This window comes from Bicyclus anynana, chromosome Z, assembly GCF_947172395.1.
Source record: "Bicyclus anynana chromosome Z, ilBicAnyn1.1, whole genome shotgun sequence".
In the NCBI taxonomy this organism is placed as follows: domain Eukaryota; kingdom Metazoa; phylum Arthropoda; class Insecta; order Lepidoptera; family Nymphalidae; genus Bicyclus; species Bicyclus anynana.
The window spans coordinates 19000331-19027352 of NC_069110.1; the positions used below are offsets into that span (position 1 = coordinate 19000331).

At 37.8% G+C, this 27022-nt stretch overlaps 1 protein-coding gene across 2 annotated transcripts in view; it reads left to right on the forward strand.

The window, feature by feature from the left end:
• Positions 1-2108: 2108 nt before the first annotated feature.
• The window catches only part of LOC112049133 (bestrophin-4), a 44574-nt gene continuing 19660 nt past the window's right edge, over positions 2109-27022 (forward strand). The window contains exons 1-3 of one of the 2 annotated variants that reach the window (XM_024086923.2): positions 2109-2491; positions 16431-16541; positions 17607-17778. In XM_024086923.2, coding sequence (XP_023942691.1) covers positions 2421-2491; positions 16431-16541; positions 17607-17778 — 354 coding nt within the window. In that variant the 5' untranslated portion in view covers positions 2109-2420. Of the gene's footprint in view, positions 2492-16430; positions 16542-17606; positions 17779-23880; positions 23934-27022 lie in introns of those variants that run through there. The other variant, XM_052890470.1, reaches the window with a different exon arrangement.

Below are 27022 nucleotides of genomic sequence, written 5' to 3' on the forward strand. Positions count from 1 at the left end.
TCATCTTTTAAAAGGTAATTAAAGGTAAAAAATTATCGATCGAGTTTTATTTGTAAAGTGACGTCAGCGAACCCGGTCACGCTTCACTTTGACTAATTCCCTACCCTACCCTACTCCCACCCTACCCGTATTAGTCACTATCCTAAGTATCCTATAGCCATCTCGTGGTTCTAAGCACCCCACCATTACGATATTTTATATTAGAGACATAGAGCAAACTTGTCTTGTCTTGTCGCTTATTGAACATGAACAAAGAAAGATATTTAAACAAATAATTAAATAATGTCTAAATTGTCTAGTTGTGTGTACTTAAATATACATATATAATGTAAGTAAACACAAAATTGTGCATGTTTACGCTCAGTGGAGTAGCTAGATTCGGATCATTTTTTTGCAGTGATTTTTTAGGGATGTCATATATTATGAGTTAGGAGTATAATATAAAATATCGTTGGTCCCAACAGTACTTTCCGACTAGATGAGGGGGGAATTTTTTTTTTTTTTTACGTTATATAGGCTAGTGGTTGGCAGCAATCATGCTTGACAGTAAGCGATGATGCAGCCTAAGGTGGAACGCGCTTGCCTAGAAAATGCCTATTCACTCTTAACTTGAATACACCCATGTTGTAGGTGGTAGGGAAAACTGAAGCTGGAAGGGCATTCCATAATTTCGCAGTGCGGATCAGGAACGAAGAACCGAAACGCTTCGTACGAGTCCAGGGGACATCAACTACGTATGGATGCAGACCTCTGCGATGCCAATGGAATAGGAAATATTGGTCCTATTTACAGGTATAGTATATTTATCAAAAAATAAAGGACGAAGTTAAGCGCGAACATTCATAAATAAAATATATATACGGTCGAATTGAGAAACCTCCCCCTTTTATTAAAGTCAGTATAAGACTCGTGCTACTCGCATTAACCAGTGTAGTGGACAGTATCAAAGTTAGTTAGGGGGCCCAACAGACGAGCGGCAAAGCCCATTATATGTTTTTATGCTTTCTTCTCCGGGAAGTACCAGATTAAGTGAGATTGTGGATTAATTTTTACACTTTTTTTTTACACATTTTACATTCCAAATGTGGTTTATGTTGTACTATGGCTAGGCTTAATCTACTATATAAAAATAAGTCTGGTTTTCCTTCCTGACGCTATAACTCCAGAACGCACGAACCGATTTCCACGGTTTTGCATTCGTTGGAAAGGTCTCGGGCTCCGTGAGGTTTATAGCAAAAAAAATCAGGAAAAGGTAGGGGTAGGGGGTAGGGTAGGGGTAGCGTTGGGTAGTGGTAGTTGAAAGTTTACATCGAGTGTCACGCGGACGAAGTCGCGGGCGTCCGCTAGTTTCAATATGTATTTTGTAGAATAATATAAACTTATAATAAATCTGTAGAGAGGTCTATTCTGTGCATGAAATATATTTCCAAATTAACTATCAGGGGTCGATTAGTGATTGATACTGATGCCAAAAATGTAATCAGTAAAATTTTTGTCTGTCTGTGTGTTCGTTATAGAAACAAAAACTACTCGACGGATTTTAACAAAACTTGGTACAACTCCTGGGCAGGTTATAGTATATTTTTCATCACGCTACAATCAATAGGAGCAGAGCATTGAAGAGAAATGTTGGGAAAACGGGAGAAGTTACTCCATTCCTTCCACTTCCATAAATAAAATAAGCTCCAAATAACGTCTGAGGTAAGGAAGGAAGCGACTTTTTTTCGTCCATTACAAGCTAATACATAACGATGTTCATCTCGACGTAGTACTCAAAGTTGACATCATCAACCTTATAAAAAAAGTTTTGCCATATATTTTGTATGACCAATATTCCTATTCCAACTAGTCGGTAAAAGACAGTGCTTTATAGTGTGTACGACAATAGTCCAATGGGCGGGAATCGAACCACGACCTCTCAGTGATGGCCAGTTTACCGTTGAGCTATTGAGGCTTGAAGAGTTTATAATGTGCGCCATCTATCGGCAGCTTCGGTAACGCGTCGCCGCGAAGCCTGCGCTCGCGCACCGACACGCGTCAATAAACAGCCTGGCGACTTGAAGTTAGCCGCCAGTCGCAGGCTATGTGCAATATGTTCTGTTCATTGTTCAGTCGGTACTCAGTAAGAGACGACGCGGCGGTCGGTGCGGGCGCGCCAGTGTCCAGTGTTTGCGAGTTGTGGAGTCGAGTGTACTTACACATCATCATGTAACTGAATTGCAGTGTGCCCTTTCCCGAACGTCTCTTCCCTTTCATACAAAGGCTGTGCCGTACAAAACTTTGTTGTTATTACTTTCTAAATGCGTATTTAATTTTCCGCGTGTGTCGTATCCAACTCGCGCCAACAAACGTGTGTGTGTATAAATAAATATTAATTTAATAGCTTCCTTTTTTTGCTATTAAAAGCAAAAGTTACAGATATGACTATATCTTACGCTGGTGAGGTTCCGAATGGCAGCAGTTTCGGTTGTTTTTGGAGGATACTTTGCAAGTGAGTGTCTAGCATCTAGCACTTAGCACCTAGTCGTTGGTATTGTAGCGGTAGCAAGGACCGAGAAGTAGACGACCATGAATCACGGGCACAAGGGTCGTGTTACGGCAGCCACTCACTATCAAGTCTACCGTCAAATTTACGTGAAGCTTAAGAAGTGGGTAGTGAAAAAATATCATATTATTACGGTTTTGTGCATGCTTTTGATATTTTTCACTGCCCATATCCGTAAGAGTTCTACAGAGTTGACGGCAAACTTGATCGTGTGTGGCTTGCTTTCAAACAGCTGTTTACTTGCACTAGGTAGGTACCGACATCGATGAATTGCGCGCCGCTCGCTCAACTACACAAAGCGCACAGAATCTCGATGAATCGGGATGTACCTACCTACCTAGCTTATTGTTGTAATGTTGTTACACCGTTACGACTTTTGTGTCAGACTGTCAGTTTATTAAACATTGCTTGTGAGTCCTGTGCTGACTGTACTGTAGGGTTGGCATTGAGCATTTCTTAATGATTACCTGTCCGTTTATAATCCAATAAGAAAAAAACACTCTGAATGTAGTCTCAAACATGTCTAAAGTAGGGTTGCCAACATTTCTTAAGAAAAATATAGTATTTTTCATGTTTAGCCATAAAAAAAATAGTACGCTTAAAGAAAATATAACTAGTATTTTACGAATAGGCAATAAAACATGTTTGTTTTTATAAAAACTGTATTTATTTAGACTTACTTATTTTTTCTTAATCGTCATCAACCCATATTCGGCTCACTGCTGAGCTCGAGTCTCCTCTCAGAATGAGAGGGGTTAGGCCAGTAGTCCACCACGCTGGTCCAATACGGATTGGCAGACTTCACACACGCAGAGAATTAAGATAATTCTCTGGTATGCAGGTTTCCTCACGATGTTTTCCTTCACCGATTGAGACACTTGATATTTAATTTCTTAAAATGCACACAACTGAAAAGTTGGAGGTGCATGCCCCGGAGCGGATTCGAACCCACACCCTCCGGAATCGGAGGCAGAGGTCATATCCACTGGGCTGTCACGGCTTACATTTATTAAATTATCACGGCTTTTTTCTTACTAATAAAAGATTTTAAAAATTGCTTTTTCTCGTTTCTCAATTTCATTTTTTTTAAGTAGGTATCAGTTTAATTTTAAGTCCGGAATTTGATAAGATAGACAAATTCGGATTTGAACATAATGTTCATAAAATTTAAAGTTCATAAATTTGTTCAAAATATATTATTTTTGCGTACTTTATATTCCTTCAACAGTATATATATTACGCAGAGCCGAAATATAGGTAGTACAATACTATATATTATAGTACGGTTGGCAACCCTAGTCTGAAGGTATCTACTACAAATAAATAGTAAATGTACGTGTTAAGGGGAGTGGGGGGCTACTTGTAACAATTTTTCGTTTCTTTGCTATAAAAGCTTACTTGTTTGGTATTTATGAAATCTAGCAGTGCTACTACATTGACCTCTTATAATAAAAGAAGGCACAATCATGTAGAAAATTTCACTTAAAAACTAGCCAATTTTTCTTTGATAGTTTTAGAATTATTGGTAAAGAAAATTATACTTAAAGGCCTTCAACGTGTGTGTGTGTGTGTGATGTGGCAATGGGCGGGGCACATAGTTCGAAGAGCCGATGGACGTTGGGGTCCCAAAGTGCTGGAATGGCGACCCCACACTAGTAAGCGCAGTGTTGGCCGACCCCCCACCAAGTGGACTGACGACATCAAGCGAGTCGCAGGGATTCGTTGGATGCAGGTAGCTCAGTATCGTGATGTTTGGAAGTCCCTACAAAAGGCCTATGTCCTGCAGTGGACGTCCATCGGCTGATATGATGATGATGATGATGATGATGATGAGTCAAATCAATTTCAAATAAATTTTTGATCAACCCTGTACTTTTTATTTTTTTTCAAATAAAGTTTGTAGAAACGGCTTTGAAAAAAAATTGACAAATGTTACAAATTACCCCGTACTAGTTGTAACAGGCATATTGTATACCTACATTAGGTATTGAAATCCAGTTTTATATTTTATAAACATTTATTTGGCATATTTAAGAGAAACTTTTAAAACAGGTTTAGCTTTAGACTTTTAGGTTTAATTCTTAATCTAACATAAACAGCCTTTTAATTGACGTAGATAAAATATGCAGGGACTAGCGGACGCTCGCGACTTCGTCCGCGTAAATTTAGTTTTTTACAAATCCCTTGGGAACCATGGATTTCTATCGCCATTGGGATCGTTATTTATAGTTTTATTATGTGTGTGTGTATTAACATGGTATCAAACCAATACACACACTGCAAAAATTAGCCAAATGCCTATTAAATGTGTAATTGAAATGTAGCGTGATTTTACAAATACGTCTGTTATCACTACTCTTCCAGAACAAAGCGATACCGCGATATTAACTACCTGCCTCGCCATCTACCAGGCTCTCGCGTAAACCTAGCGCTTTTCACATTAAGGAAAATATAGTCTTTTCAGGGTTCGTAAGGTACGTAGTACAAAGACGAAAACCTTATAATATCATTCGCACACATTTTAATGTCCGTCTGTTTACTATAATACCAAAAACATTACTTCTTTATAATATTCTAGCAGACGCCCGCGGTTTCACTCGTGTAATGCCCGTTACCTTAAGAATATGGGAACTATATATAACTTATGGCACTCACAGACAATGTAGCTTTCTACTGGTAAAAGAATTTTTAAAATCGGTATAGTAGTTCCAGAGATTACCCCTACAAACGTAACCTTTTTTTTAATATTTTAAAAGACGCCCCGCGGTTTTACCCGCTTAATTCTCGTTCCCGTCAGAATATGGAGATATAATATAGCCTATAACACTCACAAATGACGTGGCTTTCTATTGGTAAAAGAATATTCAAAATCGGCTTAGTAGATAAAGATTACCCGCTACAACCTCACAAATTTTATCTCTGTATAATATTAGTATAGACTAGCTGCCGTCGCCTCGCGTTTTAACCAGCGTAGTTCTCGTTCCCATGAGAATACGGGGATAAAATAATGGTGCCTTTAATATTCACAAATAACATGGCTTTCTAGTGTTAAAAGAATTTTTAATATTTTTTTTATCTCCCAACTAGTCGGGAAAGACTGTTAGGAGTGGGTACTACAATAGAACAACGGGGCGGGGATTGAACCACTACCCTTCGGCGATGAGTCCATCCGCTCTTACCGTTGAGCTTTTGAGGCTTCAAACTTTGTTCAGTAGATCCAGAGATTACCCTATACAATACCACACGCTTTAGAAGTATAGATTCACAGTGTCTAGTGCTTATTACTGAGAAGTGTAATTACCAATAATGATTTGGTAATCCCAAAGGATGTCATATGAATTTAATTTTTTACACTAATTGTTTACACTAATTGTTTACACTAAAAATAATATAATAATTATTTTTAAGAAAAATACAACCGACTTAAACATTAACGTACCCACGAAACTAAAAAGGGAAAAATAACATTTTAATGTTTTCTATCTATTGATCACTTTGAAGTCGGTTCCAAGCCCGTGTGATGTTGATTTCAGTCGTTACTGAAAAAAACACATGAAAGACAAAAATAATGTTTCAGAAACTAAATTATTTACGATAGGTACGTCTTGAATTAATAAATCACTGGCTTGGCACCTTCTTCAAAGTGATAAATAGGTAGATGAATTAATAGATACGTTTCGTTTTTTTTAATATGTTTGTTTGTTGCGACTCAATAAAATTAAGGCAACTACCCACTTTTTTTCGCCTCAGTTTTAGACATTATTATCTATTTTATAAAATCTTTGACATTAGTATCTATATAGCACTCGTGCGAAGCTGGGATGGGCAATGATAATTTCATACTATAGATAGGTTACGTACTTACAAAATCGCCGCAAAAAGTGATCCGAATTTAGCTACACCACTGCGCGCACATGCACAATTTTGTCTTTAATTCCATTAATATATTAATGTATATAAGTATAGCTTGTACACTTCCTGTTGGTCTATTTCCTATTTTGGTCTTTATTATCAACTTATTAAAATAAACATCAAACCAACTAACAAAATGTCATCTACATAATATGAGATATCCACCATTAGGCACTGGGTGACATTTTTTACATAGAATCTCAATTTTGTAAATGCCAACTAGCTTATGTCAAATATAGTGAATTAGCCTGCAGGACACACAACTCGACATGTAGACGATATTTAGGTATTATATTTGTTTAAATAATGTTCGTTGTTAAATAAGCGACTAAATGAAATTAAGTCAATTTTCCACATTTGCCCGCCTCAGTTTTGATGTTCTAGTGCCCCATCTCTAGTATAAAATATCATTGGAGGCAGGTTAGTTATACTGTTATGTACTGTTAGTTATATATATATAGTTTTAATCAAACGTCGGTAGTTCGTCGCCAGTCTGTAGTTAGTTTGGGTCGCGGCAGACTCTCTGGCCTTGGGGCACTTACCGTGATGAATGCTGTTTTATTTTGCCCGCTAAGGTATCGATATTTTCAATGTCTGCTACGTTATTCTCAGCGCCAGTATTCACGGTTGAGTTCGCCGTTGAAGCGGCTTGTGAAACCGACTTTCAGCTTTAAGACTAGATCTGATCATGACAGGCTTTCTTGTTTTTCTGATTGTCTCCTTAATGGGACCTCAACGGCGTCACCCCCCCCCCCCCCCCCCCCGGTTGAGGACGCCGTCGTTTGGACGAGCGCAAAAGCATCGCCTGATGTGGCATCGGGAAGGGTGTTTTGGTCTGAGTGTATCAGTCCGGGCGCCCCCGAGATTGTGAGTTAAAAAAGGTTTTCGTTTTCTGACTCTTGTTGTAGTATTTGTGGTTTTCAAAGTTCATGTATGGTTCATGTTGATTATGATTATAGAAGGAAACCTCGGTGCGTGAGTCCGAAATATTTTTAAACTACCGATATTCCCTTTTATTCTTTTACTTTGCGGAAAGATTTGGATACGACAGTAGTCTAACTTGCTGGGATTGTACCGTAGTCCTCTCGAATTTCAATCCGGCATCTATACCGTAGAACTAAGTATATTATTATTGCAGCTATAATGGCATTCACGTGCGTGGTTCACGATCCTTCAACTGTCTACGGCCGTATCTATATACGACTTACGGCCGATTGTACGACCGATCGGGACTATGACGGTGTACATGACGGTGATCGGGACGGTGTGTCAGCTCAGACGCACGAATGGAGTTTACTCATACAGATCAACTGTCTATACTACAGCCTATCTTGATGAATACTGTTTACCAACAAATAAATTAGAAATGACGGTAGAAAACGCATGTCATAACTTATTTATTTAAAACTAGCGGACGCCCGCGACTTCGTCCGCGTAAAATTGATGTAAACTTCTCTACCTCTACCTTACCCAACCCTACCCTACCCTACCCCTACCTTACTCCTATCCTACCGCTAACGCTAACCCTACCATCCCCCCACCTTACCCCTACCCTAACCCTACCCGTAACCTCTCCATACCCTACCCTACCCTAACCCTAATCTACCCCTACCCTACCCCTACCTTACCCCTACCCTAACCCTACCCTACCCGTACCCTACCCGTACCCTACCCCTATCCTACTCCTCCCCTACCCTATACGTTCCATACCCTTCCCCTACCTCTACCTCGCCCCTACCCTACACTACCCCTACCTTATTCGTACCCTACCCTACCCTACCCTACCCTACACTTTCCCTAAATTACCCCTACCCTACCTCTATCCTACCCCTTCCCTACCCCTATCCTATCCCTACCCTCAGCAAAATTGGTCCAGCCTTTTGTGCGTGGTGCAATGACCAAAAGACTATAATTTTCCAAGCGACTTCTATGCTAATGCTATAAAGAGGTAAAGTTTGTGTGGTTGTCGGGGGTAATCTCTGGATCTACTGGACCGATTTGGAAAATTCTTTTACCAATAGAAAGCTACATTATTTGCGAGTGTCATAGGCTATGTTTGGTTCTCATATTCACACGGGAACGGGAACCACGTAATTGAAACCGCGGGGCGTCATATAGCGGCATTTCTGCGACTTTCAGAAATTTTGTATTATCTCCGAAACTATTTAACTAATTAACATACTGTAAAGGGCAAATCTTATCTCTAAAATATCCTTGTGATTATTAAATAATTTATTTGGATAAGGATTTAAGTTTAGTTGTGTAAATAATGACGTAAACCTCAATTTAAAATTTTAATACTTTATTAAAGTACTAAAGGTACTATATCTGCTAAAATATAAAAGATAGATATATGGTGTCGCGGACTTTTTTGTAGAACTTTTAAAGGTTCAAAAAGCCTCCATACATTTATTTCAGTTATACGCAATGGTTGAGGCAGCGCATGCGAATAAGTAAGTTTTTCGGTCCGACCTGTAAGAGAAAACCCGCGATAACTCAGTAGTTATAAATGATAGAAATATAAAATATAGCCTATAGCACTCCCCGATAACGTAGCATTCTACTGGTGAAAGAATTTTTAAAATCGGACCAGTAGTTCCGAAGATTACCCCATTTCAAAAAATTGTTACAAACTTACAAACTTACAAACTTACAAACTTACAAACTTTACCTCTTTATAATATTAGTATAGATTATGTATGGTTCGTTTAAAAAATGTTATATAAAGTACGTTAACCATATCTAATTATTCTAAGCCTATAAATCAAATTTATTTTCATTAATTTAAGAAAAAAATAATTATAATTATTATTAGGTGTGAAATGACTAGTGATTTATACCCTAATTTTTAATTTGTTTGTTGGTAAACAGTACTCATCAAGAAAGGCTGTAGTATAAATAGGTACGTCTAAGTGCGTCTCAATAGCTACGCCTAAAAAGTGAAATCGAGGAGCAGCAGAATAAAGACAGGGAATATGTTGCACACAAAAACGTAACGCTGTCATTCGTTCATCGAACTTTACTGCCCATATTTTTTTCATAGGGAGGGCTATATATGAAAAATCGATTCTTAAGGAGTAAACTCCAAATATACAAATTTTGTGTGTTCGTGTGATAGTCAATGCAAAAAGTGATTATAGGAACGTTAAGATGACAATGGGTTTACATCCAAACTTGTTTCGACGGCGAACTCGACGACGACATAACGTGGCACGATTAGCGCCGGCAGCCACTGCCTACAGCTCGCTAGCCCTGACAACGAAAACCGGCGAAAGTTGGCTGTGACGCGGTCGCCGGTGATTAATACCTATATTAGCAGTGAACGGTCGCTCGTGCGAAACCGAACACCTGTACAACTACCAAAACATTGCCTTCTTTCAGACAATATTTTGAAAAACACTGGCCAAAGGTAGACTTATTTAGTTTAATGACTTTTTTTTAATTGTTTACAAGTTAGCCCTTGACTACAATCTCACCTGATGGTAAGAGGCGATGCAATCTAAGATGGAAGTTGGCTAACTTGATAAGGTTTCTACACGACATCGTACCATCGATATTTAGGTATTATTTCTTAAAATAAGAAGAAATATCTTTATCTTTATTTTTAGGCAGTGCCACACATTACAATAATAAATTCTAAATATATAGCTTATAGCTAGAGCAAAAAAAGAAGAACGCCCTGCAATATGTGGCATAACCTAGAAAAAGGCCCTAGCTCAGCATTTTGCGACATACTTCCTATCCAATATATCGTTCAATAAATAATCCATAATAACGTTCTTTGTTGACCACAACTAACATTGAGATGTAGAAATTTCCTCTTTTGAGCGCCTCATTTTTTATGACCTAGATCGAACAGTTTTCAACATCATTGACTATAAAAAATCCTAAAAAAATGTTTTTCAAAATTTCATTTTACGACTTTTTTCACATATTCATTAATGCTAATTTACAGCTTTCTATTAGATAGTAATAGTCTCTGCGCTAAACCGCGGACAGACGGACATGGCGAAACTATAAGGGTTTTTGTGGACTACGGAACTCTAAAAAGCAATTTGAATGTTCTAAGTAAAACTATTTTATATGTAATTAGACATAAATTATACTTTCCTCAGACGGTTAACTTAATGGTGAGTATTCGATAAGCATTTACTCGAACGAATTATGAAATAATTAGTCTAATTAATGTAATATATGTCCTAATATCTTGGTGACTCCGCAACTTTTACCCGTATTTTTTTTAATTCGTTACAAATTAGCCCTTGACATCAAACTCACCTAATGGTAAGTGATGAAGCAATCTAAGATGGAAGCGCGCTAACTTTTTACGAGTAGGGTGAAAATCCACGTTCACTCATACCGGAATGCTAAATTGCTTGGCGGTATGTCTTTGCCGGTAGAATTATGATAACCTCAATCGGCTCAGCCGGGTACCGAACCCAGCACCTGCGTATTGTAAATCCACCGCGCATACCACTGCGTCACGAAGGCCAGCAAAATATATAAATATATACACACACAGTCAGACACTCATATACACACACACACACACACACACACACACAGACACTGACGCATACGCACTCCTGTTTTGTTATTTTACTTCAGTTTCGCATGTTCTCTTTGAGTCGGCTTGAGTAAATGCATCTTACTATCTTATATTGATTCTGATTTTTTTGAACCTGCGTTTATTTTTCGTTAAAAAGGTAAAGATGTACTTATTTAATATTCTAAGAATTTGATTCATCATGATCATGAAACAATATTTTTATGGAACCCTTGCATTTTATTGTATTTTTTCAATTTAAAAGTAAATTAATAGTGATAAATAGCTATTGTATTTTTACAATAAGCTATTACCAGCTGATATTGATGTCATGAAATGTGGTTCATGTTTTTTGTCAATTAGAACTCCGTTGACCGCACTTGTGTGTACCGCTAGTCCGGGTGTAGTGGTTGCACTAGTTATTGGGTTTGTCTATTGCGTACCAACCGAACGGTACCAGGTTGTATTGGTACAACGATTGTATTAGAGCGGTTTCATACTAGCGTTTTATACGCGCGTGTGAGCTCGTTTTCAGAAGCGCATATACGCTCGCATGTACGTACGCCCAACTCATACGAGCGTATACGCGCTTCTTAGCTCGTATAAGCGCGAGCCGCGAGAGACACCTCCAGAGATACTGACACGACACCACCGGTTCGAGCGAACACTCCGAAATACGAAACGACCGTATATGCGCAAAAAAATACGCTAGTCTGTAGTCACCCTTAGGTCCTTACATATGAAATTGGTGTTTTGTCGTCCGGTTGGACGCTTCGTCCTTCTGAAGTAACTTCAAAGGATGAAGCGTCAATTGAGGAGATTTTGGTAGTCGAGATTGTTGATAGCTGTTTCGGCGAATACCTCACTCAATGTTCTTCGGATAGTCTTATAATTGCAAAGGAAAGGACACCACTTCATGATCCAATACTATATTTCACCACTTGAATGACGAGGCAGTATTTCAATTCGACACAACAAAATAGTATTGCAGAATACAGATTTGGGCATCGTAAAAATTGTCATTCCCCCGGCCTTGGTAAAGCCTTGCCGACGAAGTGGGCAGCCCATTACGACTGCGAATAATAATAATTATCAATTCTACGCACACTACAGCACGCACTTCTTAACATATTGTAAAACTAACTCGCTTCTGTAGTACCGTCATAGTAAATATGTATTTATTTACTGTGACACCGTAAAAGATCAATATTTAAGTTTTTATAGCGATCGGTTGCCACGAAGCTAAGTGTCCTAAAATAAGTGTCTCCTCTCAAGGAGACTCGTGCTCAACAGTGAGCCGAATATGGGTTATTATTATGATGATGAACCTGATTGAATTATTTGGTGAACGACATTATTAAAATGCGCAGCGACAGAACGCTTATAAAATAATGATTTTCGCCGTAAAGCCATGATTTATCCACCACAGTCCAAACTAAATAGTTGGTGACAGAACTCATCTATAGTAGGAGCATGAGCTGACGAACTTTCAGCCTTTAAAAAATGTAGAAGGTCTGGCTGTCGCTGACTCTCCGTCTATTAGCTTTTAGCGTTGTCTGTTGTGCGGAACATAGTAGTGATGGGTGATGTATACTCTACATACAATACATAGTATCGTTATCAACCCATATTCGGCTCACTGTTAAGCTCAAGTCTCCTCTCAGAATGAGAGGGGTTAGGCCAATAGTCCACCACGCTAGCTCAATGTGGATTGGCAGACTTTACACACTCAGAGAATTAAGAAAATTCTCTGGTATGCAGGGTTCCTCACGATATTTTCCTTCACCGTTTGAGACACGTGATATTTAATTTCTTAAAATGCACACAACTGAAAAGTTGGAATCCACATCCTACATATCGACTGGGCTATCACGGCTTTTATATATAATACATATTATACGAGTACATATATAATAACTCAATGGCAAAACCACTATCAATGTCACGCCGAATCGAGCCCGAATGTACTCGTCCGACGAGCTACTCGTACGTTGCTAATTATTAACCCTAACAGGAAAAAACGTTTTTAATAACTCGTTTACGAATTCATTAATAACTATATGTTTATTTCAGTTTATAAACTAAGTTTTAGGCATACCCGGACATAGGAACTCGTTTGAGTTGGTATTAGGGTTGCCAAAAATACTTCAGCATAATAAAGTATTTTGCAGGCAAAGCAAAATCCTTAAATTTTATAATTAAATTAAAACTAAGAATTTAAAAAATTGCAATGTTAAAGTTATAGTAAATAAAATATCTATAAGCTAGGGCTAAAAAAATGGACAAAAAGAAATAGTATTTAATTGAAAACTTTGAAAATAGACAAAAATATTATACTTGTTTGTAACTTATTTATAAAAACTATATTTATTTGTTCTTCTTGCTTCTTTTCACATTTTTCTTGTGTCTAAAATGAAAACTTCACATTCTTTATCACAAAAAATAATTAAATTAATAAAAATAAAAGGCTCTTTGTGTAATCTTTACTTCTATAAACTAATATTATAAAGAGGTAAAATTTGTATTATTAACCGTAGGGGTAATCTCTGGATCTACTGAACTGATTTTGAAAATTCTTTTACCACTAGAAAGCCTCATTAATTGTTATAGTCATAGGCTATATTTTATCCCCACGTATGCTTACGAGAGCAGAAAATACGCAAGCGAAACCGTGGGGCGTCGGTTTTAATATAGGACGATTGGCAACCCTAGTTGGTATACGTTTATTTATTATTGCTTATACAAAACTGGATTCTAAAACGGCCTTTGTATGACCGAGAATTTTTGTATTGAGAAATTGAAATGGTAAGGTTAACAGATCACATTTCCTGTAGACACTATGTTATTTAATGGGCCATGAGCCTATGGTGGTTAGAGGTCCTTATACCCATCTAAATATTATAAAGAGGTGGGAAATGTGTAAGGCAAATGGCCACGAGGTAGATCTCCAACCCAATGGTCGGATCTTCTCAAGGAAACCGGAGCCTGCACCTTTTACAGTCCCGTACTCGATGGAGGAGCATTGTTTATCGAAAGATGACTCGCCAAGGTGATCACGATCATCAGTCATGAGGGACCGGCTGGAGAGAGATTATAATGAGATAAAGTTTGTGGTATCGTAAGGGTAGACGTGATAGCCCAGTGGCAACCTCTGCCTGCGATTCGCAGGGTGTAGGTTTGAATCCGGTCCGGGGCGTGCACCTCCAACTTTTCAATTATGTGCATTTTAAGAAATTAAATATCACGTGTCTCAATCGGTGAAGGAAATACATCGTGAGGAAAACTGCATAGCTGAGAATTTTCTTAATTCTTTGCGTGTGTGAAGTCTGCAAAGGGGCAATCCGCAAAGGGGCCAGCATGGTGGAGGCTAAGGCCTAACCCCTCTCATTCTGAGAGGAGACTCGTGCTCAACAGTGAGCAGAATATGGGTTGTTATTGATGAGAGGTAATCTCTGGAACTACTGAACCGATTTTGAAAATTCTTTTACCACCAGAACGGCACGTTACTTGTAAGTGTCATGGGATATCCCTGTATTGTTACGGGAACGGGAACTCCGCGGGTGAAACTCCAGGGCGTCGGCTAGAACTATATGTATAGGATGAAAGTTCATGAGCGTATTCTTCTACCGTAGGTAAGTACGGGAGGAATTTGGATCGTCCCGCGGCTTCACCCGCGTAGTTCTCGTTTCCGTGGATAAAATATAGCCTATGACACTCACATAACGTGACTTTCTAGTGGTACAAGAATTTTGAAAATCGGTTCAGTAGATTTAGAAAATACCACAAACTTTACATATTTATACATATATACAAGTCAAATACGGAATTAGTGAAGGCAATGTCGAATTTCGTATTCAATGTCAATCAAGTTTTGTAGCATGCCGTAAGTTAATTGACGATTAAAAAATATACGTTCTGAGAACAACTATAATAGCGAAATTAGTTAAGTAATGTAGTAAATTAAGTATAATTAATAGTAATAGTTATTATAGATGAACAATGGACTATGATTTAGTCTTCATCCGTTAAAACAAAACAAAAACTTTTTGTGAGACTAAATTATACAAACCAAACAAATAGTCGCATCTGACAATGAAACACGCCTATAGTTTGGTAACTTCGTTCGTAACATTCCCGATGCGGGAGCGGGCCGGGGAGCATGTAGCGATGAATGAAAAACCCACGACTGACGCACCTCACTTCCAGGCAGTCTTTCCCGTCGACGCCAGACTATAACCTCATTTATTCCCGTTAAGACTATGTTTTAGACATGGATCAAACCACGGGGCGGCAGCTACTAATTAATAAATCAAATAAGTCAATAATTAAAAAAAAAACGACTGCCTAACCTGCTCGCACCTATCCTATCCGCCTCGCGTATTTTGTGTAGCGATTAATAAATAACATTTTTACAATTGTAGGTTTTTAAAATGGCCATGATATACCATTTTGAAATCCTCTTGATTAGTCCTTGAAGTTGATACCCATATCGCAATATTCGAAAAAATAAAACATTTTTTTACTTCGAGTCTATAGCGTCTCACAGTCGTCTTGTGGCTTTTTTTCTAGTTTAGTCTAGGTATTTATGTATGGTAAATACCTACAATAGACTGTTACCTACTTACAATACAATACATTATTCATTGTCAGAGAGACTATACAAACAGCACTTTACGGAGTGCATTCGCGGTTCCAGCACCTCCAATGTCCATCAGCTCTTCAAAGTTTGTGTGTGTGTGTGTATGTTTTTTCGTCCTTTACGCTGTGACTACTGGAGCAATTTGTCTAAAATTTGAAATGGAAATAGATTTTACTCTGGATTAACGCTACTTTTCACCCCGGAAAAATCTATGGTTCCCGCGGAATTTGTGAAAAACTGAATTCCACGCGGACGAAGTCGCGGGCTTCCGCTAGTATCGACATATATCGGACTTTCAGACCCTTAACCCATGTACTATAAGAAAATAATATAGTTTACTCAGAGTCACACAGCGGGCGATGAAACGAGCTATGTTAGGAGTATCTCTGCGTGATCGAATCAGAAATGAGGAGATCCGCAGAAGAATTAAAGTCACCGACATAGCTCAACGTGTCGCGAAGCTGAAGTGGCAATGGGCGGGGCACATAGTTCGAAGAGCCGATGGCCGTTGGAGTCCCAATGGCGACCCCACACTAGAAAGCGCAGTGTTGGTCGACCCTCCACCAGGTGGACTGACGACATCAAGCGAGTCGCAGGTACTCGCTGGATGCAGATGGCTCAGTATCGTGATGTTTGGAAGTCCCTACAAAAGGCCTATGTCCTGCAGCGGATGTGCATCGGCTGACATGATGATGATGATGATGATGATGATGATGATGACATAAAATTTGATACAAGTCAACTACCATATTGTAATAATTTGTATACATTTCCTTTGTTTGCTTCAGATGGCGAGGCAGCGTGTACAAGTTGGTCTGGCGCGAGCTGCTGGCATACCTCACTCTCTACTACACTATCAACTTCATCTATCGGTTCGCACTCAACGAACATCAGCAGAGGTAATGTGACCCTCTTCACCCAAGACCGATCACGTCACCCTCAGGATCCGAAGCCACGTTGGCTAACCACTGTACCATAGAGACATTTAAAAAAATAACTCAAAGATTATTGGAGTTTATTGGAGTTTACTCCTTAAGAATCGATTTTTCATAATATGGGCAGAAAAATTCGATTCGAATAACGAATGACAGCTTTACGTTTTTTTTGCGCAACCTATTCTGCTGTGCGCTGCGCCTGCTGCGCCTCGGTTGCGCACCTTTCAGGTGTAAATATTGCGACGTACATAGTGCATGCTGCGGGGCAACATACACCTATTTAGACAGTCGATCTGAAAGAGTAAACACCGTTTGTGCGTCGGAGCTGACACTGACTGACGTTTATATGAGAATACAAAAATGCAGGTGGAACCAGTGTCGCGGATTATGAGCAGCCAGAGCCCCCACTCTGGCCGCTTGCGACTCCGAATTCGTACTATTACTGGACTATCAACTATAGGTACTATGACTGGACGGACAGTCCTGGGACGGTCCCCCGCTGCCGTTTTCGACTGGATTCTGGATCAGCTCGTTCTCGGCTCCGTTCAGCAGCCTCCTTCTTCTGCATAACACCCTACCGACAAAGACGTATCGCCAAGCGATTTAGCGTTCCGGTACGATGTCGTGTAGTAACCGAAATAGGTGTTGATTTTCATCCTCCTCCTAACAAGTTAGCCCGCTTCCATCTTAGATCACCATCAAGTTAACCCTTGACTACAATCTCACCTGATGGTAAGCATCAGGTGAGATTGTAGTCAAGGGTTAACTTGTAAAGAATAAAAAAAATCACGTGTCTCAAACGTTGAAAAAAAAAATCGTGAGGAAACCTGCATACCAGAGAATTATCTTAATTATCTGCGAGTGTGAGGTCTGCCAATGCGCATTGGGCCAGTGTGGTGGACTAAGGCCTAACCCCTCACATTCTGAGAGGAGACTCGATGATGATGATGATGATGATGTTGATGATGATGTTAATATTGATATGAGTCAACTACCCTCTTCCCTATTGAAAATGTATCCTATTTGCAGGATATTCGAAAGAGTGCGGCAGTACTTCGGTGCGCAGAGCGAGTCCATCCCGATGTCTTTCGTGCTGGGCTTCTACGTCAGCCTCGTGGTGAAGCGCTGGTGGGAGCAGTACAAGCTGCTGCCGTGGCCCGACACGCTTGCGCTCTTCATCAGCGCGGGCATCCCAGGCGCGGTCAGTACCAGCTTACGCGTTGTTACCAACCAACTTCTTTTTTTTTTTTTTAAGAATATTTACCATATCTTTTGTTTTAACAATATTCCCATTCCCCTCCAACTAGTCGGGAATTAACTGTATAATAAGTGGGTATGATAATAGGGTGATCGCCCAGTGGATATATACCTCTATATACCTCTGCCTCCGATTCCGGAGGGTGTGGGTCCGGGGCATGCACCTCCAACTTTTCAGTTGTGTGCATATTAAGAAATTAAATATCACGTGTCTCAATCGGTGAAGGAAAACATCGTGAGGAAACCTGCATACCCAAGAATTATCTTAATTCTCTGCGTGTGTGAAGTCTACCAATCCGTATTTTGCCAGCGTGGACTATTGGCCTTACCCCTCTCATTCTGAGAGGAGACTCGAGATGCAGTGAGCCGAATATGGCTTGATGACGATGATAATAGTCCAACGGGGCGGGAATCGAATCACCACTCCTCGGTGATGAGTACGACCGTTTTACCGTTAAGCTATTGAAGCTCTTGATCTATCTCTAAATTGTAACTTGTTATGGGAAGGTAAACTGTTTTGTAACGCGTTACGGCGTCACGCTGTCTGGCTTCCTTTCTTCAGCAGGTTCAAGTTATCACTTCTGTGGATTTTTTTGATTTTTTTGTTCTCTACAAATTAGCCCTTGACTACAATCTCACCTGATGGTATGTGATGATGCAGTCTAAGATGGAAGCGGGATATCTTGTTAGGAGGAGGATGAAAATCCACACCCCTTTCGGTTTCTACACGGCATCGTACCGGAACGCTAAATCGCTTGGCGGTTCGTCTTTGCCGGTAGGGTGGTAACCAGCCAAAAATAATGACCAGCCAAAAAGTACTTCGACACATCGACTTCAGGATAATCGTATCTATCGATTTGATGCGGTTTTGGCCGTATTGCTATGAGACAAAATTTGGTCGTGGGCTCTCGAACTAGAAGGTTTATATGTTTATCTAGCGACCCGCCTCGGCATCGCTACAGAAAAACTTATTGTGAACTGAAAATACTGATTACAATTTAATGTGTTATATTTCGGTATTTTTATAATCTATCGGAAGTGAAACCGTTAAATTGTCAATCAGGATAAATTTACCATGGAGTTACGACAATGCGGGACATAAGTTCCCGGTAAATAGTCTTAGATTGGATTATGGCCACAACTTTCGAACATGAAAGTTGCAAGGCGTCAAAAATTTCCGTAACCGTCGAGAACCGATATTAAAGTATCCAGCTCCTTGATGGTCATATATATTTCTGGGATGAACATTCGTTACCTTGTAAATTTTTTGATAAGCGCCATCTAGTTACGCGAGTAGTACTAACTAAAATTATTTTGTGCGTACTGTTGCGGCGTATATTCTAGCATGAAATTGCTACCATTCACACAAACAAAATAGGTATGGTATTTGTTTTTTCTTGCAATGATTTTTTTTTTTAATTATTTATTACCAGGCTATACTCTCGCCAAACTGTATAAGCAGCTTGTTAGCGAATTGACGCTTAAATTATTTACTATTATTATTATAGTGACGTAATGTTTAATTTAATTAATTTTTTTGTTGATTGTTAAGTACGTGTACGATATATTATATAACTCAAAAATTATTGAACCGATTATAGAAATTCTTTCAATATTACATAATACCTACATAGCTGTATTTTGACCGAGTAACAGAGTATATTTTTTAGTTCTGTATTCCCACGGGAACGCGTGATACTGTGGGGGGTCTTCCAGTAGCTCATAAAATGTATAAAAATACGGATAGCGATACCCCGACCCACACTATGAGATAGACGAAAAAAAAAATATCCTCACTTTGCATGTAGAAAAGAAACCCCAAAAATCATGCGTTGATAAACAACGGAATTTGTTTGCAGTTCTCGTGCTATAAGTACATTTTTTAACCGACTGCAAAAAAGGAGGAGGTTATCAATCGAATATAACTCTTTAAATAGCAATCGCTACTTAGCTCTTAGTTTTTCTCCTAATTTCATTATATATCCTACTACTGCGAATTTTTTAACGCATCAATAAAAAAATGCTTAGATGGTACAGGGCGGGGGGCCTCCAACAAAAAGTAGCCCTTTATATTTTACTAACAGATTACTAAATCGCAAAATAGTGTTTCCAGACCCACAATACTTTTTAAAGTTATTTCCCACACTACGAGTATAATATAAATAAGGGAAAAAAACCATCCTCACATTGGGGTAACTTGAAAAAAAAATATTATTTAGTAGTAGTAAGATAAGATTTTATTTAGTAGTAGTCTCTGCGCTAAACCGCGGACAGACGGACGAACACACAGACAGACATACGGACATGGTGAAACTATAAGGGTTTCTTGTGGACTACGGAACTCTAATAAAAATTTTAATAAACATAACATATTTTGATAACATTGATTTAGATGGTAAGATAACTTAGCTAGAGTTCATTAATGGATTGCTTTTCAATTATTTTATACAGAACAAAGTATGAATATGCACACGACTACCCGGTTGCTAAATATAATGGTAGCTAGCAAATCATTAAGGTTTTGAGTTAGGCACTAAAGCTACTATTACACATGCTCATTTCAAGCACGAAAGCATGCTACTATTGTGCAGTTGCTACTTAGTAGCATGTGTATCGCAACATTGCTAATAATGAGCATGCTTATTCGAGATTATTTCGATAAGCATGCTCGTATGGAGCATACTTAATAGCACGTTTTTAGCATGCTATTTTAGAGCATGCGTAACAGTACCTTAATTTATTCTTTCCGATCTGGCAAATGTTAATGATAATCAAATCATCATATAGGCTTTATTAAATCAAATTGTATAATTTACTAGCGGACACCCGCGACTTCGTCCGCGTAAAAATCGATGTCAACTTTCATGCAAACTTTCTACCCCTACTTCACCCGTTTCTGAGTTTATTTTCGTATTATTCTTCGTATTATAGTCTCAAAAAAAACTCTTAGCACAGTTTTATTTAAATTCATTTTCAACATAAACTTAAGTATATAAAATTAATATTTTTTAAAACACTATAGGTGCTATATCTGCTAAAATATAGATGATAGATATATGGTGTCGCGGACTTTTTTGTAGAACTTTTAAATTTACATAAAGCCTCCATACATTGATTTCAATTTTACACAATAAATTAGTCTGTTTATGATGAATTTCGGTCCGACCTGTATGACAAAAACTATGATAACTCAACTAATATATACAATACCTATATAAAATATAGCCTATTGCACTCCTAGATAATGTAGCATTCTACTGGTGAAAGAATTTTTGAAATCGGATCAGTAGTTCCGAAGATTATCCCATTTAAAGAATGTTACAAACTTACAAACTTTACCTCTTTATAATATTAGTATAGGTTTTAATTCGTTAGTTAACTTATTGCGCAAGAGACGTAAACACATTTATGGCCCAACTTTACCCGATAACTCAAATAAAACGTGCCCGTGGTAATTATGTAGTATTTTAAACAAATTATGTGTTAAAGCAAATATAATGAAACGAAACACACTTATTAAAGTCTGCATTTATTGTAAAGCAACGTCATACTATATTATCTATAGCTACTATTTAAGAGTGTGCAATATGTAATTTGGTGGTTACAAATGGTTCTGGATCTCAGATTCTGGAAAAGTTAGGAGCCTGATATTTGGGTAAATGATATTTCAAAGTGTTAGCTTCGTTATGACTATACAAAATACACAATTTGTAAAACTTTTCTTTTTTTGAAAAATACATGTTTTGCTCACATTTTGCTTTAAATTTTTGTTTTGTATAAATAATTAGGTATGTATCTTGAACATGGCCATTTTGTTTCTCGTTATATTGTTTAATTTACTTGCAATTAGGTAAAAATGGTTTTGGCGCTCACGTCATATAATTTGCGTCGCGCGTCAATCGCTCCGTGCTTTTCACTCACGTGAAAGTCATAATTCGGCGTCTCGTTTGCTCTTCGAATTTTATCCATATCGTACCGACGCGCTGCGCGCTCTTAAGCATCATTTTACTGATGTAACCAAATTTGTATTACTTTTCAATGTCCACGATCTTTGACTTGTTAGTGAGCCGTTAAATTAACAAAAGTTAAGGATTTCTTATAAAATTGATGTTCTAAACGTAACGTAACGTTCAAGCTAATTTATAGCTAATGACATTATTGTCCAACGCTCCGTTTCTAAAGGATTCGCATTAGTTATAGTGACGTCATGAAACAGTTGTAATATATACCGTCATGGCCGACGTTTTGGATCGTATTGTCGAAAACATATTTGATTTGAATTGAAATAGCGCCATCTAGTGTATCAATTCTATATAAATTCGCGTTTACGTTAACGCGATAGTAACAGTATGAAAACATTGAAAACTCCCACTAGGCATACAGATTGCTACTTTCAAAGGTGCTGATAGACTTGCATTGTAACATTAGGTACATCGAGCATTCGCCGTTTTTTAACCCCCGACGCAAAAAGAGAGGTGTTATAAGCTTGACGTGTCTGTCTGTCTGTCTGTCTGTCTATCTGTCTGTCTGTCAGTCTGTCTGTGCCACCATAGCTCCCGGACGGATCAAGCGATTTCAATTTAGTTTTTTTTTTTTTATAAAAGGTGACTTACGGGCGAGTGTTCTTTGATATGTTTGATGAAAATCGGTTGAGCCGTTTAAAAGTTCTTATTATTTGACTCCATTACTATGTTGACTCGCGGTCGCGCTGGTCTGACGGAAGTATTTACCTAAAAATTTAAACCCACAAACCAAAATAATGTAAAAAAATAACAAAAAAAATATAGGTAGTCGCTTGTCTCAAAGTAAACTTCCAAGTATAACATTCACTATCCTTGGTAAATGAACTAGTGAAAGTGCCAGTGACGAAACAGTTCTACACTTATAATCAAAAAGGCTGATAAAAAGTTAACAAGCACTTTGACTTTCGTTCACTTCAGTTTACATTTTTCTTATCAACATAATCTCGCAGTTTGATGCGCTTCTATTTCTTTAAATCTTACTAGCTGACGCCGCACGGTTTTACCCGCGTGGTTCCCGTTCCCGTAAGAATATGGAGATAATATCTATCTAACACTGAAAGAATTTTTGAAATCGGACCAGTAGTTCCTGAGATTAGCGCGTTCAATCAAATAAACTCTTCAGCTTTATAATATTAGTATAGATTTGCATACGTGGCAGTTTTTACAAAACAATAAAACTCTAAGTAGGCTCTTCTCGTACCAAGGTGCTTATGGAACCTTGTAACTTTAAGGTTTAGACTTCTCTTATCACCATAACAACATAACTTTACGTTTAATAATCTTCTTAACTTAGAAATGGAACCGACTTCAAGGACGTAGTTCAGCTATTTTGATTTTAACACAAAATTACTGAACCAAGTTTCGTGAAAATTAAACGGGACCAATCTGGAAGTATACTCTTTTAAACGAAATAAGAATTTTCACAATTGGTTAATAAATGACGAAGTTATGAATTAACAAACATTTAAAAAAAAACATACGTGTCAAATTGAGAACCTCCTCCTTTATTTTGAAGTCGGTTCAAAAGTACTTGTAAACTATGTTTGCTTGAAATAAATACATTTTGAATTTTAATTTGGTTTTACAAAAGAATGTCTTCACAAAAACTCGTTTAAAATAACCCTAATTGCTATAAAATGACTGAAAAAAAAATAACTTGAGAGATGATTACCTACTATCTTTATACTATCTATTTGTCGCGAAATTGCAAATGAACACTGCCAGAGCACTATATCGTACTGTATGTTTTAATTATTTCATTGCGAAAACCATTAGTATTCAGTACAATGACATTCAGTACAATTAAATGAAGTTTAAGTTTCTTTTACATAGGCATGTATTATATTTTAGATAATCGGATTGCTTCGTGTTTATTCATGAAAATATATTGTAACTTTATCCAAGACTTATGTAACATTTTGTCTTAGCTAAGCGTATGCAACTGTATTGAGAGTGTTCTATTCCGCAATGCGAATTCTAAGCAGAATATGTAAATGTATATTTCCATTAGTTGAAAATTTTAGGTGGCGTTGTGTGCCGTCTCGGCAGCCGAGCGTGAACGGGAAGCGTTAACAAGGTAAAGTATAAACAAAGGCATTAATTATAACAATTATATACGTATACGCCCGTAACATCGCACTGGTTACTTTTTGTTTTGATACAAGTTTTTATCACGCAGCCTGTCGGGACACGTCTCTTACACCGTATTATTGGACAACACTTTATACTAAGGCCATACTTAGGAATACTGTTTACTAACAATTTAGCCGGCCGCGTGGTGCAGTGGGTAGTGACCCTGCTTTCTGCATCCACGGCCGTGGGTTCGATTCCCACTACTGGAAAAATATTCGTGTGATGAACATGGGTTTTTTCCAGTATCTGTTTGTATTTATACATTACTAGCGGATGCCCGCGACTTCGTTCGCGTGAAACTCGATGTAAACTATAAACCTCACGGTTTCTTTGCTATAAACCTCACGGAGCCCGAGACCTTTCCAACGAATGCAAAACCGTGGAAATCGGTTTGTGCGTTCTGGAGTTATAGCGTCAGGAAGGAAAACCCGACTTATTTTTATATAATAGAGAAAATATAAGTATTTATATGTAGTATATAAATGTATATGAATATTATAATATCAACTATCTTAGTACCCATAACACAAGTTACTCTGTATGCATACTTTGGGGCTAGATAGTGATGTGTATTGTTTAAGTATATTTATTTAAAAAAAAAATTTAGAAATGAGGGTAGGAAATGAATGTCATTTCATAACTTATTTATTTTAAATTATGTATGCTTTGTTTATAAAATGTTATATAAAATATATTAACTATATCTAGTAAAGTAAATAGTTCTAGGCTTATTAATAAAAATTATTTTCATTAATTCAAGAATAAGTTAATCGTCTTCATCAACCCATATTCAGCTCACTGCTGAGCTCGAGTCTCCTCTCAGAATGAGAGGGATAAGGCCAATAGTCCACCACGCTGGCCCAATGCGGATTGGCAGACTTCACACACGCAGAGAATTAAGATAATTCTGTGGTATGCAGGTTTCCTCACGATGTTTTCCTTCACCGATTGAGACACGTGATATTTAATTTCTTAAAATGCACACAACTGAAAAGTTGGAGGTGCATGCCCCGGACCGGATTCGAACCCACACCCTCCGGAATCGGAGGCAGAAGTTATATCCACTGGGCTATCACGGCTCTTCTTATATAAGAGATAGAATAAGTTAATAATTATTATTATTAGGTGTGAAATGACTAGTGATTTATACCTTCATTTTTATTTGTTGGTAAACAGTACTCATCAAGACAGGCTGTAGTATAGTTGTGATTCTTCTTCTTTTAATACCTCTCCGACTAGCGAAGTTTAGCGTTCAGTTTCGTAAAGACTTCTTTATCTTTTGCGAGGCGAAATAATTGTCTACTCTCGGATGTTTTGAAGCTAGGACTTTTTGCGGCGACCAACGCTTCTTTCACCGGCAGTTGTAGGAGCATATCTCGTACAGTAAATACGTGACGTAGATATGCGACTTTCCTCATAAAATTCACGCTTCTGGTTTACGAATAACATCTTGAGGGAAAACATTTCTGGACGAGTAAATTGTTTGGTGGCCTTGGTCGTACAACAGTAGATTGGTATTTTCACATTTTCAAGAGACTGTAGGTGTAAAACGAAGTATCCTTCTAATATTATAAACGCAAAAGTTTGCATAAGAAATAATTTAATGTGAATAAAATAAAAAGAAATATATAGGCCCAGTAAAATCGAACAATTCTCTAAAATAGAGATAAACAAAAACAAACGTAAAATTAATTTAGAACAATCACTTGGTCGATCAACAATTTTCATACTCACCGATGGGTTAGAGATACGTACCTATTGGGGCAATGGTTTTCGAAAATGTCTGTATGAATGCGTTCGTAATTATTAAAAGCATTCCTGGTGCAAGATATTTCTACCACGCATGCCATCGAGCCCGCATTTGAGGAATAATTTCATTAGGCGATACGGAACGCATTCTGCATGCGATATACTTAAAACTATTGAAGCGTATAAAATGCTCTAGTGAGTTTTGTTGAGTTTATACTCGAAATTTGAGATACGGCAATGAAAATGCTGATTATAAACGCAACGCATTAATGGCAACGCAACATATAATTATCTATTCAGGATTAAGTAATCATCTGATTTATAAATATCTGAATGGAAGAAGAATTGTGAAATACTTACTTATTATTTATACGAGCATACTACTAATATTATAATCCAACTAATATTGTAAACGCGAAAGTTTGTATCTATGTTACTCTATAACGCCGCAACTAATGAATAGATTTGGTTAAAATTTAAAACGTAGATAGATTATACCCTACATAGGCTACTTTTATTCCGAAAAAATCATGGTATTTGCGAGTTTTGCGAAAAACCGATGGATATCCTACTAATATTATAAATGCGAAAGTTCGTGTATATGTTTGTTACTTTATAACGCCGCAACTACTGAATCGATTTGGTTCAAATTTAAAATTTAGATAGATTATGCCCTAGATTACTTTTATCCCGACACTCATGGTAATGTGCGAGATTTAGCGTTCCGGTATGATATCATGTAGAAACTAAAGGCGTGTGGATTTTCATCCTCTTCGTAACAAGTTGGCCCGCTTCCATCTTAGATCGCATCATCACTTACCATCAGGTGAGATTGTAGTCAAGAGCTAACTTATAAAAAATAAAAAAATATATATGCGAAAAACTCATGGTTATGATAAATAAATTGCCTTGAATATGCCTTGAATGTATTTTTGGTACATTTGTTAACGATATTTGAAACTTCAATTTTATGTTTTTAACTTTAAATATCACAATTATCTCACGTTTCAAAAGTGCTTGTAAACTAAGCCTCATCATCATCATCATCATATCAGCCGACGGACGTTTTCTCTCAAACTCATTCCACCGCTTGCAGTGTAACTGAGTCTACTAGACTAATTGAAATAACTGAATTTTTACTTTGACTTTATTCCATGTTTATGTTGGCCTTCGTGGTGCAGTGGTATGCGCGGTGGTATATACAAGACGGTCTACAAGAGGTCCTGGGTTCTATGCCCGGCTGGGTCGATGGAAGTTTTCTTTATTGGTCCAGGACTGACTGGT